General features: G+C 57.4%; 1 protein-coding gene across 5 annotated transcripts in view; it reads right to left on the bottom strand.

Annotated features, from left to right (window-relative positions):
* TSC2 (TSC complex subunit 2) overlaps positions 1–17,177 on the bottom strand; it is a 35,868-nt gene that overhangs the window by 11,138 nt on the left and 7,553 nt on the right. For 3 of the 5 annotated variants that reach the window (XM_037034673.1, XM_037034676.1, XM_037034675.1), the window contains exons 8-26: positions 16,669–16,794; positions 16,216–16,289; positions 14,970–15,096; positions 14,025–14,168; positions 13,050–13,187; positions 12,142–12,245; positions 11,575–11,656; positions 10,377–10,532; positions 9,816–9,932; positions 8,646–8,768; positions 7,637–7,743; positions 7,272–7,422; positions 5,887–6,009; positions 5,256–5,390; positions 3,777–3,966; positions 2,792–2,885; positions 2,546–2,648; positions 2,163–2,257; positions 806–934 (exon numbers count right to left, since the gene is read on the bottom strand). In XM_037034673.1, the coding sequence (XP_036890568.1) occupies positions 806–934; positions 2,163–2,257; positions 2,546–2,648; positions 2,792–2,885; positions 3,777–3,966; positions 5,256–5,390; positions 5,887–6,009; positions 7,272–7,422; positions 7,637–7,743; positions 8,646–8,768; positions 9,816–9,932; positions 10,377–10,532; positions 11,575–11,656; positions 12,142–12,245; positions 13,050–13,187; positions 14,025–14,168; positions 14,970–15,096; positions 16,216–16,289; positions 16,669–16,794 (2,318 nt within the window). The remainder of the gene's footprint in view (positions 1–805; positions 935–2,162; positions 2,258–2,545; positions 2,649–2,791; positions 2,886–3,776; positions 3,967–5,255; positions 5,391–5,886; positions 6,010–7,271; positions 7,423–7,636; positions 7,744–8,645; positions 8,769–9,815; positions 9,933–10,376; positions 10,533–11,574; positions 11,657–12,141; positions 12,246–13,049; positions 13,188–14,024; positions 14,169–14,969; positions 15,097–16,215; positions 16,290–16,668; positions 16,795–17,177) is intronic. The other 2 variants (XM_037034677.1, XM_037034678.1) reach the window with 1 other exon arrangement.

The following is a 17,177-nucleotide window of genomic DNA, read 5'->3' as shown; positions in this document are numbered from 1 at the left end:
GCCACATCCCACTCGGTGGAGGCAGGCCTAAGACGGGACCCAGCCAGGCATCGGCGAGGAGGTGGGTCTCTGAGCAGCAGGATGCTAAGGTACGAAGAGGCTTCCGAGTGAGGAGACAGGTCTCCCCTGCTCAATGCAGCCTGGCCTGGTCGGCACGAAGCAGCTACCCCTGAGAGCCCACACCTACACCCAGACACAGCAGGGAGAAGTGACTTCACCCCTTGAGAATCCAGGTGTTCCCTGCCCCTCCCAAGTTGGCCACTGTTCCCACTGCCCTACAAAAAAGGCCCCATTCCCTTTCAGCTACCACAGAGAGCAGACCTTTTCGACAAGAGAGCTCAAGAAGAAAGTCCACTAGAGGTGATGTGGAAGGCCAAACCCTGGAGACTGTGTTCCCACCTGACCTGCATCAATTTGCAAAGGCCCCTGACAACTGGGGACAGGCCTGCAAGAGGCTGCCACTGGACATTCTCTCAGAGAAACCACCCTGCTTTGGGCTCCCAGGCCAGCCTGAGGATGCCGTGTAGCTAGCCCATGCTCGTTACAAGGCTTGGGGACAGAATGCAACCTTCCCACCCCTCTTTGCCAGGCTCCCTGGACCGAGGGCTGGGCTCACCAGCGCAGGCCCCTATGGCCGGGGGCTGCCACTTAGGCTCTCTTCCTGCTCCAGCCAGGGAGGGCAGGGGCAGACAATGAAGTCATGCAAGCAGCCCCATGCACCGCCACCCGGGTACTCCCGCCTGGCAGCACCACTTCACGGGCAAAGCTCCAGGGTCTGAGCCCCCCGCCCGACAAAGCCCACTACCTGCGGACCACATGTTCAGACACACTGATGCTGCGGCACCGGAAGGCATCGGCTGCAGAGCTCTCCTTGAATTCTTTGACGGGTGGAGAGTTATTCAAGCCTTGTTTGGGGGGTCTGGCTATCCTCAAACTACCAGGTGAGGAAGGAAGGCCCAAGCCCCAGGGAGCCCAGCTCCCAGGACGGGAGAGCAAGCCATTGGAGGAATGAGGAGGAAAGGTCACAGGCCACAGGGTCAGATGGAGAGCCCGTGGGTGAGATGAACAAAAAACCATGCCAGAAGCCAGTTAGCAGGGGGAAGAAACAGAAAACAAAAATGCATGAAAATACATCTTGTAAACATGACAGAAAAAGTCAGGTTTCACGCATGACACCAAAACAAAGAACACTAGTGCAAACCAAACATGTGAATCCCGCCACACGGCAGATTCCAGGCCGTGCTGACCAGGTGTCCTGTGTGCACCCCGAGGAAGGCCCACACTGTCCGGCTTAGAGACCGGGAAGAGCTGAAGCCCCGAACATAATTGTTCAAAGGAGGCCAGTTTTAGTTAGTAGCCCCAAGCCACCAGAAGCTTGAGAGAAAAGCTTGTGACTTTAGGCACTGACCTGGTCATTCTGGAAAATGCCATATTCCCACTTAGGGAGAGCCAAAAAAGCTTAGGTGGGAAGGTGGGGGTCTGGAGCGGGGTAGCCATTCAAGTGAAATGCAAACAAGAACACAAGGCCTAGCACAGCTCTGTCAGATCCGGCAGAAGCGGCTGTGATGGCAGAGAGGAACACGTCTCCTGGTTGGCCAGGGGCTGGAGAGTGAGCTCTGGAGAAGGGGCAGCCTGGCCAGAGGTTGGGCTGACCTGGGTCACCAGGGGAGGATCTTCAGGCCCTGGGGCTCTTCCCCATCCCAGCGTTTGGCTTCCCGGGAGTCACAGCTACCCTAATGCAAGCCTGGGCTTATCCAGTGGAGTCAGACCCAGACCTAGAGGCCCTACAGCTGGCACCCCGATCCCCAGCCCAATTCCTCTTGCACTGGCCACCCAGGCAAGGCCAGGTCTGGCCACAGCCCAATAAACAGACTCCACGATGCCACAACCCTGGTGCAAAGGTCTCTGGACTCTCCAGTTGAATGTGGAGCACTCGTGGCCTTCAGAGGCCCTGCCCCGCCTCAAAACCCGAGGGCATCTTGGTGCCCAGGATGGCCTGAACAGGGGCACACCCTCAGCCACGCATCCTATTTCCATTCACTGGCCTGGGGGCAGCCGGTCAGCCCCAGGCCCTGCATGCACCATGCTGGTCACGGGTGACAACTCGCAGACCTGACCCCACCCCACCCAGACACCAAGCACACCCATGACTGGCCCCACACCTCTTGGGTCTCTCGTTGAGACTGGTGCTCCGTGCTCTGAAGCTGTCCTTCTCAGGGGTATCATCAAAAGACAGGAGGACATTGGAGCGCAGGCCCTGGCAGAGTGGAGCAGACCTGAGCTGGAGGTTAGGGAGACTGGCCCTCAGGACACCCACATGTTCCTCCCCTGTGCACCCATCAGCCCACCCAGGTGCTGCCAGCCTGGGATGAGCTGCAGATCCAGGACAGAGGTGGCAGCCCCTGCCCCAGCGAGCTAGGCTCCGCAGAGGCCCCGGCACCGTAAACACAGGACCGAATGACGTCCGACCTCTCTCCACCTATCACCCTGCTCCAGCTGTGGACGGCCAACGGCAAAGCCGGTCCAAGCCCCAGCACCGGCCTACCTTAGTGATAAAAGGAACAAAGTCTTTCCGGAAGGGAAGGCGGCACCTAATGAACCACATAGCTATGACATGGTGGGCCAGGCACACAATGTACTGGTTGAACCTGTGAGAAGAAAAGGGAAATGCCCCAGCAGCTGGAAGCACAGACCAATTGTAGGGTGCAGGAGCCTTCTGCTCCGAGCCACCTGGCTCCAGCAAGCAGAGGCCCCTGGGCTGGCTTCCTAGGGGACGCGTGGCAGCACTTACTTGGAAGGGTTGGTATATGGCAGGGAGATGGCGAACACGCTCGCGTACTGCTCTGCTGCAAAGTTCCTGTAGAGATGAGGCAGCCTGGCCAGAGCTGTAAAACATGGAGACAGCCAGTAAGAGAGCCCACGCTATCCCAGCAGGGACAGGCCAAGGCTGCAGCGGGGGCTGAGGCCACCAGGGTCCTGTGCTGTCTGAAAGGCAATGCAGCCACTCTGACCCAAGAGGGCTACAGAGGGATAAAGGCCATGGCCCAGCGAAACAGGGCCTTCCCCCAGCCTTTGGCTTTGGCTCTCTATTCCAAAGTCTGGCAAATTATGGTCCCTAGGCCAAATCCAGCCAGTGGCCTGCATTTGTATGACCCTGGAGGTAAGAACCATTCTTACACTTTCACAGGGGTATAGACAAAACAAATGTGTAGCACAGGCCGCCTGTGGCCCTTTGCAGAAGTGCTGGCCCTGTTTGGCTCATGCTGTTCACACACGAGGGCTTGCTGAAGCCCTAACACACTGTAGGGTACTGGGAATGAGAGGTGAGCGGGCACCTTGGGGCTCCTAGAAGTCATAGTCTGAAAGGTGGGTCTGCAAAGCCCTCTCCAAGCTGTGCTGAGTGCTTTGAGGGGGACAAAGAGGAGGTGGTGAGAGCCAAGCTGAGTGCAGGGACAAATGGCAAGTAATAGGAGACTTCTGCACAATTTAAACCGACAGAGGGGACAAAAGGAGTCAAATACTCAAAGGCCCAGGAGGAGGAAAGCATTCAAAGCACAGGGGCAGGAGGTGCAAAGGTCCTGATGCAGCAGAGGGTGGCATCTGCTAGGTTCCCAAGAGGACGGTGCACCAACAGGCAGCCACAGAGAGGTTACGAAATGAGGTCAGACAAGTTAGCCCAGGTTATTTCGGGCAATGCAGAGCACAGCCCCAAACTTAAGCGTCCACCCCACACTCACACACGCACATATTTGCACACCTGGACTACAGACACTTACTTGACAGGAACTCGAGAAGTGGAATGGCCATACTGGCCGTGGCCGAGATGTGTGTGAGCTTCACCACCAGGATGGGCAGAGCCTTGACCATGATGTCGGGCATCTCCACGCTGCAGACGGCCAGGGCCACCACGCACTGGCTGGCGCAGCGGTAGATGAGGCCTTGCTCCAGGCAGTACACCATCTCCCGCTGTGGGGTGGCACAGGCTGTCTCGGACCCGGGCCCCTACAGGCAGGCCCTCTGTACCCCTGTCCATCTGCTGACAACTGTGCTGGTGAGCCAGGGCACTATCTACCCCTCAGCCCACTCGACAATGTGCTACACAGAAGGAGACTAAGGCTTATGAAGACTGAGTGCCTTGTCTCAGGTCTCTGAGTGCCTAAGCAGCAGAGCCGCCAGCAGCTGACCCCACCCAAGCTGACTGGATATTGGGACTGTTCCAGTCAGGGACCCCCGACACCTCCCCACCAGCCAACATCCTGGAGCCAGGACACGCTGGGCCCCTCACTCCCTTGGCACTGGGACCCCCAACCGGTTGGCCTTCTTGCAAGGGAGGTTCTGCCTGACGCAGTAAGGCCACTAGGCCCACACCGACCCTGGCAGCCTCCACAAAGACAGTGAGGCTGGGCCCACAGGACACAAGCACCAAGCGCAGGCTTGGACCACAGCCACAAGGCCCCATGGGCGACTATGATTTCCTGCAGCTGCCCCACCGCTGAGAAATGTTTCCCGTCTCAAAAGGACTCAGGGGACCTGCAGTCCCACATGGCTAGCAGCCTCTCTGGGGTTTCAGAGAGGGAAGGGGGTGGGGAATTAAGTGTGAGTTCCCAACGGCACTGTGATCAGGAGTGCAGGCTCTGGGCTCAGAAAGCCCAGAATGAGTGTTGGCCCCTCTCCTTGCTGGACATGACTTGGAGCACACTACCTGACCTTTCTAAGGCAGAGTGACAAGAAAAGCGTAAGGAATTTAAATGGTAGTAAATGTAAGGGCTCAGTGTGGGCCTCACTCCCAGCAACAAGGAATAAAGAAAACAAGCATTACTGTTCGTGCTCGCTGCACCTGGTTGCTGCACCTGATGGCAGGTGTGGAAGCAGATGGAAGTCAGGAGACTGTGGCCCAGCCACACTACCTCACAAAACAGGGCAAAATCTGCCGAGTCTCGGCTACCTGTCCTAAAGCTGCAGCAAAGACAAGCCAGGCAATGCTCCTTGAAGAACAGACGCTTCTGTGTGTATGTTGGGGAGCAATCATGTGGTGCATTAAGCCCATGGACCCCAGAGGAGTCAGATGTCTGCAGTTCCAGGCTGCACCAGGAGGTAGGGGTCCAGCGGGCACATGGGGAAGCAAAGCCAGGACCCCTCGCCCTGGCCTAGCAGCTACAACGAGGTAGGAGAAAAATACTGGGCCCATTTAGCTTAATGAAAAATCCTGAGGACCAGGCACCGCAAAGTTTGACCGGCACTCTCCCAACCGGTACCTGTCTGGCTTTGTCCAAGTAGTTATGGTAGGAGATCAATGCTGTCAGCACGGGAACCACGGCCAGATGCAGGTCAGTTCTGGAGAACCCTTCTGGGGTGCCTCGAAGCCGCTCGAGGGTCTTGGGACCTGAGAGCTAAAAACCAAGGGCCAGACGTGAAGCCCTGCCCAGTGGCGAGGTCAACTGTGTTGGGTGGCTGGGGGATGAAAGGAGCCCCTGTAAACCGAGGCCAAGCGGGAGGAGGAGCCAAGAGCCCCAGGGCCTTCTACTTCCTTTTCTGGACAAAGGTCTGACTTTTCAAAGTGCAGGAGAACCCATCCTGATGCTAGGGAAAGACATGCAATGTGACTGATGTGCCTGTCACAGAACCCTGCTGAGGAAGAGACAGGAAAGGAGAGGAGACATCACACTCAGTTTCTGAAGTTCCGGCTCTACACTGGGGACCTCCCCTGTTCCTCCCCATAAGCTGGGAAAGGGAGGGCGGGTCCAGGAGGCATGATGCACACTCCAGAGACCACATTGGGAAGGAAACGCTGAGCCTCCCATGGCCCTTCCCTCAAAGCCTTTTGGGGAGGGAGGAGCTATGCGGCAGCACCACCCCTAGTGAATGGTACCAAAAGCAGTGTGTTACCATGGAGCAGAGAGCAGAAGACAGCTGGTCAACACTGCATGGAGAGGTGAAAATGAGGACCTTGTAGCGTAGCGACTCGGGCAGCTTGCTGAGCACAAGCTTCAGCACCTTCCAGTCGGTCTCCTGCAGGAAGACACATCAGTGAGGAGAGGTCTACACCCTGAAACAGTGAGATGGAGTTTGCAGATCTGAAGCTCTGTTTGGGGCAGAACAGCTATGGGGGCGGGTCTGTGGACCCTCCTCTTCTGGTTTCCATACTCCCGGGCTAGACAAGGAGGGCTGGGCAGAGCTGGGGAGGGCAGCAGCTGCCCGTCTCTGTGCCAGGCTGAGCGGGAGGCCCAGTGCAGAGACAACACCGCTCTTCTTTTCAGCCAGACCTGGAACTTCCACACTCCTGGCTGCACCCTCCCCACTCGCCAGATGAGGGACTGCCCGGGACTGCCCGCCTGTGCACCGATGCCAAGGGGCCCTGACTGACGCCCACCTAGAGCACGACGAGGTACGGCAGGTAAAAGCTCTGACACCAGCTCAAGGGGGGCAGCAGCGAGCATCCAGCTGGCAGTCCTGGAGCCCAGGACTGCAGCCAACCCAGGGCCACAATGAGGAGAACAGTCTCAGCACCATCAGACCAAGTCAGTGGCCCTTCAAACTCCCATTAGCAGTGACCACTGTCCATAAGCTACACCAGCAGGTGCAAGTCCTGAAAGCCTTGAGATTCATGGGAAATCTCTGATGGTTCCCTTTAGCGCCGACGTCAGGTGCACCCAGCAGCCTGGCCCTGCCTTCTGCTACGGCCCTCGGGGGCTCCCCCAGCCTCTCACCGGCTGCCCTGCCCTCCCCTGCGCGGCACACCGCTGCCCACTTCTCTCTCGCTGGCTCCTGTCAGGAAACACGCCTGAACTCTCCTGCCTCCCCACCCCACCCAGCTAAGTCTCCACCAAAAAAACTACCTATCCTATTTCCATGCTTTGCTTACTCTTGCCACTGGAACCATTCCCACCTTTCAAGACTGACCTTACCTGCACTCCAGGTGCCTCCAACCAGAAGTGACCATGCCTACCTGCAGTCCCTCTCAGCCAGTCTGTGCCTCCCTCTGAGGCCAGCCCTGCTCTGTGATTCCAGTTATCTGTCTGCACACCTTAGTCTTGCACCAAAACCATCTTCTAGAGGCAGGAATGTCTCCTCAGTCCATTCCATGTGAGGGCTTGCACACAGCAGGTGCTCAACACATGGTACAGAACTGCCGTGCAACCTTGGCGTAACACCTGACAACCAGCAACAAACCTCCCAAGGTCACCAGTGCGGGGAAAGGGCCTGTATGTATGCTCTGGGCAGCACCAGTCTTTGCTCAGTCTGAATGCAGCTCAACAGACCAGCCACCTCACCTGCTTCAAACACTGCAGCAGGACACGGAACACCAGGGAGTAGGGCAAAGAGCCACGCCGCATGGTGGGGCCGGAAGATGTGGGGCCAGACAGCCCGGTGGGCGGTGACAGTGGGCCGCTGGCCTTCTTTTCAGAGCCTCTCTCCAGCTCCCTGTGGAGTCAAGTAGGAGAAGCACTGAGGCTGAAACACCTGATCCGCAGAGCAAGAGGGTGAGAACACCAACTGTGTCCGTCCCTCAGACACATGACAATCCTTGGGGGGAAGTGCAGCCAGCTCCACCCACATACCCCAAACCCGAATGTCCTGGAACCGGGGGAAACAGGGCTGACCGCAGCAGTAGGGAGTGCTATCGGCTCACACGTACACGTAGTCACAGAGGCAGTAGGGGCTAAACCGCACAACCCCATCCTTAGTGGGCAGGCCGAGGCGATGCAGCGAGTCGGCTCGTAGCAGTAGCAGGAAGTCAAAGGCCTGCAGGGAACAGAAAGCACCACCCACAGAGCAAGACCGCATCTGACCCATGACCCCCAGACTCACACATCTCTCAGGAGACACTGCTTTCACTAATAGCAAACACATCCAATTTCTCTACGCAGACAGCGGTGCTGGGTGGTAAGGTACACAATTCCTGGCCTTTCCCTCAGAGCCCAAGGGCTCCGTGACAGTCCCATAGCAACTGGTAATGCTGTGGCCTTCCACACCACAGGCAGCTGGTCCTGCCCCCAGAACAAAGGGATGAATGCCTTGTACACTGGCTGGACAGCACCGCATGGCCCAGCCCCAGGTGCCAAAGAGAAGACCTCTGTTCAGAATACTGTCACTTCCTCCAATGAAGGAAGGGCCATTTAAATGGGCTCCCTAAATGACTGAGGGCTGCCCAATCAGGAAGATGCTCCGGGAAGGACCAGGGCCTCTGTCCCAGTGACCTCTGCTCAGCCTGGTGCCAGCACCCACAGTGGAAGCTCGAGGCGGTCTGTCCTGCCCGGCTCTGCCCCACCGCATGGCTCATGCCCTCTGCTACAGGCTGCTGACAGACTGAGCACCAGGAGTGGAACCCGTGCCACCCTGTAAATCAGTGTGACACGCCTCCTCTTTCCCCATCGCAGGCCACTGCGTAACTCAGACTGACATGCCACAGAGGCTCGTGGTGCTGCAGGCAAAGGGAAGGGCAGCAGGTGCCACAGCTGGTGCTAAGGAGGAGACAGTCTGTTGGAGACCCCTCCTGGGGACATCGGTCACCTCTCCTGTTTGAGATCATTCCACCACCAAGACTGAGGCAGCTGCTGGGCCCCCGAGAGATCTACCTTAGGCTGGCCCCGAGGTGTGACTGGGCCCCACCACAGCCACTGACCACCCGCGCAGGCCTGTTATACCTGCAGCCGGATGCTGCTGGCAATGGGCAGGGTGTAGCTGTGTTTGTAGTGGAGCTGAATGTGGTTAACGAGCATCTCATACACACGCATAGCATGACTGGCCGGCAAGGTGTAGAGCTTGGTCTGCAGAGAAAGTTGTCACCATGAGGACAAGAGGCCATAGTGCAGCCAGGGAGCTGGCACCCAGGGGGGGAGAGACAAGCTTTGGAGGTAACTGGTAGCATCTGCCATCCTTCAAAATGCTCAAACCCTTCAGGCCACCAGTAGCTCTCCAGCGCTTTGTCTCATGGACACCCCCACACAGGCACTTGGTAACAGCAAAAAAAATCAGCCTCATGTCCCCATCGCCTACAGGGAACACGTTACTGAACCGGGAAAGTCCCCCCAGTAGAGCATGGTGCAGCCATGTGGGAGACGAGGCCCCTGGGCCAAACAAGCGCGCCTCACAACCATACAGCAGAAGGGGCAGGACACGCACGCGGCACGCTCCATGAGGAACGGAGTATCTTTTGAAGCAATAACGATGTTCTAGCCCTGGCTGGTGCGGCTCAATGAACTGAGTGCCAGCCTGTGAACCAAAGGGCCACTGGTTCCGTTCCCAGTCGGGGCACACGCCTGGGTTGCAGACCAGGTCCCCAGTAGGGGACACATGAGAGGAAAACACCCACTGATGTTACTTTACTCTCCCTCTCTCTCTCCCCCTTCCCCTCTGTCTGGAAATAAATAAGTAAAAAAAATTTTTTAAAGATGTTCTAAAATTCTCTATAGTAAATTGCCCGTTGTGATAACTGCAGGACTCTGAATACACCACAAACCACTGAATCATACACTTTAAACAGATGAATTACACGGCATGTAAATTACATCTCAATAAAGCTCTTAGTAAAATCACACAACCCTGGGGCCAAACGGATGGCAGCCCTTCCCCCCTCAGCTGCGGGGAGAGCTGAGGGGAGGTGGGCAATGACTGAGCGGCTCCACACGCATGGGATGCCTCTGACCAGGCTGAGGCCCCTCCCCCACCATGCTGTGACAGGTCAGGACCACACCCAGGCTGCTCTCTTGGACCCCCATGCAGTGCCCAGGTCTCCCAGGAGGTGTGTCCCTAAAGATCAGCACCCCCCACACACAGCTGGCCATCGCACGCCTTCCCGAAGAGCGGAGGCCCACCTGGAGGATGACCAGGAGCCCCAGGACAGCAGTCTTCACATCCTCCAAGGAGGCAGAGTGCGCCTCCAGGTCCCTGTCCTCCAGCTCCGGGGGTGGAGAGAGGGAGCGGGCAATCACCTTTGGAGAGAGGGTCTGCGTGTCACTCCCGGGTCCGGGTTCCCAAAGCCAGCGCCCACCGGACTATGTTCTCCCACTAGCAGGCCCTTTCTCCTCTCCTCCTCAAAAGGAGAGGCACACGTTACACACACAGCGACCATCTAGGTACTGTGATACATTTCAAAATGAGAAGAAAATGACGTTGGCTGTGTAGGAAGACAAAGGGCCAAGCCCCAACTCAGCCCAACCTGCAACCCCACAGCAGCTGCTTCTCAGGACCCCAGGCAGCGGGACCGTCGGACCGGCCCATCACGGCCGGCGGGGAGCCCTGCCTCTGAGAGACCCAGCCCAGAGTTCCGCAGACAATGGAGACAGCATCCAGAGGATGCTGCTGCCTACAGGGCTTTGCCCCAAAGAGGAAGGGTGCTTCTGGCAACCCAGCACCCTATGCCCCGCAGCTCTCACTTTCTCGATGATGTCCAGCAGGCTGTTGAAGTGGTGAGTGTGGCAGCCCTCAGCCAGGTCCACCAGCAACTGGGTGGCCAACTTCCGGACCTGGTGGTCTCTGTCCTCAGGGATGTGCGAGAGCTGCGAGATGACCACCGTGTTGATCAGCTCCTCCTGCAGCGAGTACAGTGGGGTGGGGGTGGCTATCTGTGACAGGCTGGACAGCAGCTAAGACGCCCATTGAAACAGGAAACCCACAGCAGGGGTAAATCAGTGCCTGGGGGGCCTGGCCCCTAAATTCAGGAGAATGGTGACAGCTACTTGATGGCCCAGCTTAGGCGCAGGACCACGGGCTCAGACAGGATGCAAGAGCAAATGTCCCCACTTGCTCTTTGTCACTGAATGTCACTATTAAGAATAATCTTACACAGAAGGCCCTCTGTGTATCTGGGGGAAGGAAGACCTTCTCCCTGACATCAGAGTCCACTTCAATGGCACAGCATGAGGAGAGACTCACAGAGGCAGGGCCAGGCCGACCCTGACGTGAGGAACCTGAAAACCCAGAGGGGCTCCCTAAAAAAGGCAGCTCCAAGCCGGACGGTGAAGAAGGGTGGAACACCAAGAGACAGAGACGCAGGGCAAGGGAAGGCCGAGCAGGGAGGAGGGGCACGTCCCAGGAACACTGGGAGTGCCAGGAGGTGCTGGAAAGCAAGAGAAAACAGAGAGCCTGAGGTGCAGCTCCTGGAGGGAAGGGCACGGTGGGCAGGCGCACACTAGTGTTTCTGAAGGAAGGACGGGCTCTGGCCACAAACGTCGTGAAAGGTGAACTGGAGGGAAGAAACTGGCAGAAAAAAGAAAGGCAGCCAGTGGTTGGGCTGGGGTCCAGAGGGTGAGTGGGATTACAAAGGCGAAAAGAAAACGTCCCCATGCAAGACTCTACAGAACTCTTCTGTATTCTGGGTGAGGACTAGGCTGAAGCTCCCTAAGGACAGACACTGTGCCCCCTGACAGGCCTGGCAGGGACACCATGGAATGAGTAAGTGGACGGATGTCTGAACAGACAAAGGAGTGAACAGACAAAGCCTAGTTAGAAAACCTGCCACAGAGGAGAGTGGCAGACCCCGAGCCCGGGCAAACCCCAGAGGCTCTCGGTGCCCAGTGAGGGCCATGCAGGGCCTCCAGGGTGAGCCGCCCCCGCCAGCCATGGGACACCCACCTCATAGAATTGCCTGTTGATGAGCAGCACGAAGGACAGGACGTCCAGCACCTTGATGCGCACAGCACTGCGAGCCTCGCTCCTGGGGGTGGGGGCGCACCTGCTGGGGTCGGGCGGAGGCCCTGCCACCAGCCTTACTCACCCCTGCACCGGCCCCGCTGACACGGCATCCTGAGCTCTGAGGGCTCCCCCAGGGACCCAGACCCCAGACCCACTGCGGGCAACAAAGCCCCCCCGCCCCTCCCCAGCAGGAAAGCCTGACTCCAATTTTCCCTGAGGGGCCCAGCTTGTCAATATCCAGACCAAGAACTGGGAAGGGGGCGCAGAGCTCAGCCCCCAGAGACAGCACCTTCTACGCAGCTGCCCCACAGGAAGGGTGAGCGCAGGGGCCGTGGGGGCTCTGCCCACAGGAAAGCGGGCTGTAGGGAAACCTTCTCCTGCTCCTTTAGAACCGTTACTTTCAAGAATCAGAAAGAAAAGCCCTGCTCTTGGTTTCCTAGCCCCGGGCCCAAGGCACAGACACAGGGTCAGGTTCCAAGGCCCACGAGGTCTCCAGAGCTTCCATACCTGAAGAACTTCTCCATCAGCAACTGCAGGTTGTGAATCCAGCCAACCTTTGCCGGGTGGATTGACTGAGCCCTGTAGGTTATTAGGTTTAAGAGGGAGGACTCCTGCCAAAAGAAGAAGGACCTGGTGTGAACGAGCCACCTTGGCTCTCCAGAGGTTTTGTTATAAATGACGCCCTGTGCTGCTAGCCCAGAACGGTCTGCTCAGTGAGACCAACCATTCCAAGGCCCGGGTGGGGAGCACACCAAGACAAAACTTTACTGGCAGCGGTGAGAATTCATTTAAAAACCTAGGTATTCCCTGGCTGGTGTGGGTTAGTGGACTGAGGGCCGGTCTGCGAACTAAAAGGTCACTGGTTCGATTCCCAGTCAGGACTCATGCCTGGGTTGCAGGCCGCCCCAAGATGGAAGGAGTAACAGGCAACTGATTGATGTCGCTCTCACACACTGATGTTCCCCTCCCTCTCTTTCTGCCTTCCTTCCCTTCTCTCTAAAGCAAATAAATAAATAAATAACAAAAACCTATGTAAAAACCTTGGCATCAAGCTGAGCATTTCTACCACAGGCCTGCCCACTGCCCGGGAAGCAGACGTGCCAAGCAACAAGTCCCCACAGCGCCGGCTGGCACCTGCCCCCACACAGGTGGGAGAAACTGGCGGTTAGGCTAGTGCTGCGCTCTGAAGGACCCGCACACACGTAGTCTGCTGATACCTTGACAGACTTCCACGCAAGGACAATCCCAGAAAAGCAGGGGCCTTTATTTCAAACACACTGAACTCAGTTTCAGATCTACACAGCCAGGGCTCCCACAGCTAAGCAGGTCTGCCCCTCCCTAGGAGCCTGACAGAAACTACCCTCTGTGCCTGAACACCCAAGGCCCTGCCAGGTTTGGGGGACAGGTGGTCTTACAGGTCTTTGGTCCGCACATCTCTCGATGAGCTCGAAGTATCTCTCCTGGGAGCCATGGAACTCGTTCTGATCACACAGCTCCTCCACCGTGGTCAGCAGGTCATGGACAATGGCCCTGAGCTCTGGGCTCTCCAGGTTCTGCAACACAAAGGCCCAGTCACACAGGAGTGACCTCTGACTCCCCCCAAGGACTCAAGACCAGCTGCATCCAGACATCCCCTCAAGTCCTTCTGCTGGGTAGGGGACACGACCCTCACCATGCTAGGACACATGTGGCAGCTGGGCTATTTCTGCTTGCCCACCACCGCCAGGGGGTCCTGGCTGTGCCCCACAGCCAGCCTAGAAGGGGCCAACTTTGGGGGCTTCATGTTCCCCCCAGGCTCACGCACCTCTGAAGGCCCTAGGATATGCCCTCCCAGCCCGCCACTGGGATCGAGCACCACTTGGCTGGCTGGACAGTGACAATGAGGGATGACAGCCCAGTCCTTCCTCTCCCTGGCCTGGCCACCTAAACACTGGTCCACCCCAGTGCCCCAGAAGGCCCAGCCCTTAGCCCTTGTCATCTCTGCAGCCCCCACACCAGCAATGGCCTCCAAAATTATGCCAAAGCTGTGGCCAGCTTTCTAGACACTTAAGAAACTGTCTTCAGTGCCCACTTCCAGGCCATGGAGGTGACCTGGTGTGTGACTTGATCTTGATCAACAGCAACACAGCCCCTTGCTTGTCTACTACACGTTCCTGCTCCCAGTGATGAGCAGGGTTGGAAAACCTGGCTGACTGCAGTGGACGGCGAGTTGGTATCACTGAGAGCCATCAGGAACACCCGCAGCAGGGTCAGAAGATCTCACGGGAGCTGTCATCCAGGTGAGACGAGCCTGGCAGCCCCACAGGTCCTGGCCACCCAAGGAAGGGCCATTGGGCCTGCCTGTCCATGGTCTTGGTCCTCCCCGGGCCCAGCCTTCCCACCAGCCTCACCTGGAGCTGCTGAAGCAGGCGCTCGATAATGTTCAGAAGAATGTCCCATGTCACAGCCTGGAGCTCCCGCCTGTACTTCTTAATGAGTCTGGTTATAGAGAGAACAATCTCATAGGACACCACCTCGTTTGGACAGGTCATGGCCTGGAAAACAAGGCGCAGGGGGCAGACGACCGTCACCCACTTCTTGCTCACACAGCGGAAGCCCTCTGTCACATCACCCTCGGGTCCCAACATAAGATGCCCTGGGAGGGGCACACTGCCCACATGTCTCATGGGCCACCCACATATCATAGGAGCCCAGAAGTGTTTTCTACACTGACTCCAGACAGCCTGGCTCAGCTAAATTCCTGGCCCCTGGCTCACTGGCCTAGAGGCACCTAAAAGTTGCCCTAATGTAAGCAACGTGCAAAGACTGCACACTTCGCTGCCTATGAGGTGGGGGCAGGGCAGAAAGAACAGCCTGTCAGGAGATTCCACGTAACCCTGGACACGACACAGCTTGTCTGGGCAGCTTTCCATGTAGTGTGATGAGGCTGGCACAGCGGCACAGCTCCCAGGGCTGCTGTGACGGCCACGTGAGAAACACACACACAAACACTCCGCATCCCACCAGGAACTCGGGAAGCGGAAGCCCTCTTACGGGCTCCATTCTACAGCAAGGCCGAGATTACCAAATAAAACTGTCACCAGTGAGAGTGTTGCCACCCCTGGAGGAATTCTGCAATTCTAATGCTAACTGAGGATGTGAAATTCAAAACATGTAACATTTGCTTGAGGCTAAGTCTGTCAAACGGCTCTGAGCCTCATCTGCAGTTACAAAGCAAGTGCCTGGAAACACCCGCTGCCCATGAGACAGCGTCCGGCTCGTGGGCCTGTTCTGCTCAGCGGGCCAGCCTGACTAAGGGGACTGCTCTGGTTCCCGTGTCAGCAAAAATGAGTTACCTCATAAAACGATGGCAACACAGATGTCGGGGAGTTCTTGAGAGAATAGAGCCGGTGGGCTCCCCAGAGAGCCATGCCAACGAAGAACACAGCTCCTCTCAGCAGCGGGGCATCTTCCATGTAGGCTCTGAAAGCATTCCCCAGAGACGGGACATGAGCGGGCCTGGTCCACCATCTGCCCACTGCAAGGCCCAAAGACAGGCCAGGGTGGGCCCTGGCTCCTGGCAGCCTCCCCAGAGGACCCTGCACTTACAGGGCAGAAGTAAAGATAGGGGGGGAATGTCAGTCAGGGAACACAGAGGCTAGCAGCAACCATTTGATTCTTTCGTGCATTCACTCCATAGTCATCACTGCTAACCACGGAGCCATGCTGGACGCCAGGGCGCAGACGTGAAAGAGTGCTTACAGTCCAGGAGACACAGACACGAACAGAAGAACATAAGGAAATGTTGAATGTCTACCTCACACCATAGCTAAGAAGGAAAGCCACAGGATAGCAAAACCTGCTTGGGGTGGTCAGGGAATCAACGGTGCTGCCTGCACGTCAAGGAGCACTCAGAGAAACTTGACCAAGGCGGAAGGACCTTCCAGCAAGAGTAAGGGCATGTGCAGAGGCCCGTGGCAAGATGGAGGAAATGGGAAGCCAGGGCTGGGGCGGGGCCAGACCGCCCACGCCTTGCTGCAGTGAGGCGTTTGGTTTCTAATCCTGAAAGCCCTGGGGGCCACCCTAGCTTCAAACAAAGGGTGACACAGTCAGATCTGCATTGGAAAAAGAGCACGGGGCTGCTATGTGGAGGAACAGACTTCAAGAGGCCAAGAGTGGGTGCAGAAGTCCTGCGAGGAGGTGAGAGCCGAGGGCCTGGGGTGCAGGCCCTGGGTGGGCAGCTCTGAGCCATCTCCAAAGGACAGCAGTGACAGGACTCGTGACGGTTTGGCTGTGGGAGGTGGGGACGAGGGCCTCATAATAGGATCAAAGGTAAAGCAGCTTCACTGGACAAGATCCAGATATGGTAGGGAGGTTATGCGTTCCATTCTGAATGTTCTGATTTGACTGACAGGTGGGAAGGGACGGAAAACCAAGAGCATAAGCTGTGTGCTTCTGGGACAGACACCTCAAAGGCACAGGCAGCCTCCCTGTTGGCCCACGCCAGGCAAGAGCCAAAATGGACAGCACCGCACGAAAGCTCTGTAGCACCTGACCCAGCCACTTCACCCTCCCCACCCACTCCAGGCCCTGACCACTCACCGGTCCTCCATGATGCGGCACATGTTGTAGATGGCACTGTGGCCCAGGTGGGTGCCCAGAAGGTTACGCATCAGCTGGGAAACAAAACACACCATTAGACTGGCAGATACGAATCCCAGGGCTTCAAACCCAGCCCCGCGTGCCAACCCTGCACACCACTGCTCTAACACCCCGCATGTCCAGCTGGCTTGCAACTACCTCCTCCCAAACACAGAGGCTGCCGAGTTCTCAAAATGCCACCAAAGCCCTGACCTCAGCTCAGCTGCCTGGGAAAATGTCACTGGATGCCCCTCAGCAGGCCATTGTATGGCCACCCTGAGAATCAGATGGCCATTCATTAAAGACAAGATGGCCCTTGTCCTGTAAAGACAAGATGGCCCTTGTCCTGTCCATGCGCCTGGCTTACAACTTCCTCCAGGGAAGGACTCTCCAGGACAACAGTGCAGACCCCACCTTCCAGCAAGGCTCGCAGAGCTCCTTCACGTTGACGGTGCGGCACAGAGTGACAATGAATAGGGGGAGGCTCTCGGCCGGCAGGCAGTTGTAGCAGACCACGGCATCCAGCACCTGCAGAGACACCTGGGGGTGGAGGGGGTCACAATGGCCCTGCCCAACTCCTGCCCATAAGGAGGTAACACCCCTAGCCTCCTTCCCACCCTCCTTTGGTCAGTGACTGTCGTCCCTCCTCAGTGCCAAAGCAGCCTCCCTTGGAACCAAAAGGGCAAGTGAGTGTCTTGGAGGAACTTCTACATTCCACACATCGGGGTCACCTCATCCTGAACTATGACCCCACAACTGAGGTCTTCCAACCACTGTTATTTACAGGAGAGAGTCCAGAGGCTCAGAAAGGCTGAGTGGCTTGGCTGGGGCCACACAGCCAGTGCGGGGCAGCAGGGAGCTTAACCTGAGCCCACCCAGCCTGCCCGGAAGGAAGATGACAGAGACTGCCTCTGAGAGGGGCA

This window comes from Sturnira hondurensis, unplaced genomic scaffold (genome assembly GCF_014824575.4).
Source record: "Sturnira hondurensis isolate 20B ecotype Veracruz unplaced genomic scaffold, ASM1482457v3 Scaffold0022179, whole genome shotgun sequence".
Lineage (NCBI taxonomy): Eukaryota > Metazoa > Chordata > Mammalia > Chiroptera > Phyllostomidae > Sturnira > Sturnira hondurensis.
The sequence above is the reverse complement of the archived record's forward strand: the minus strand, read 5'-3'. Positions and strand labels throughout refer to the sequence as shown.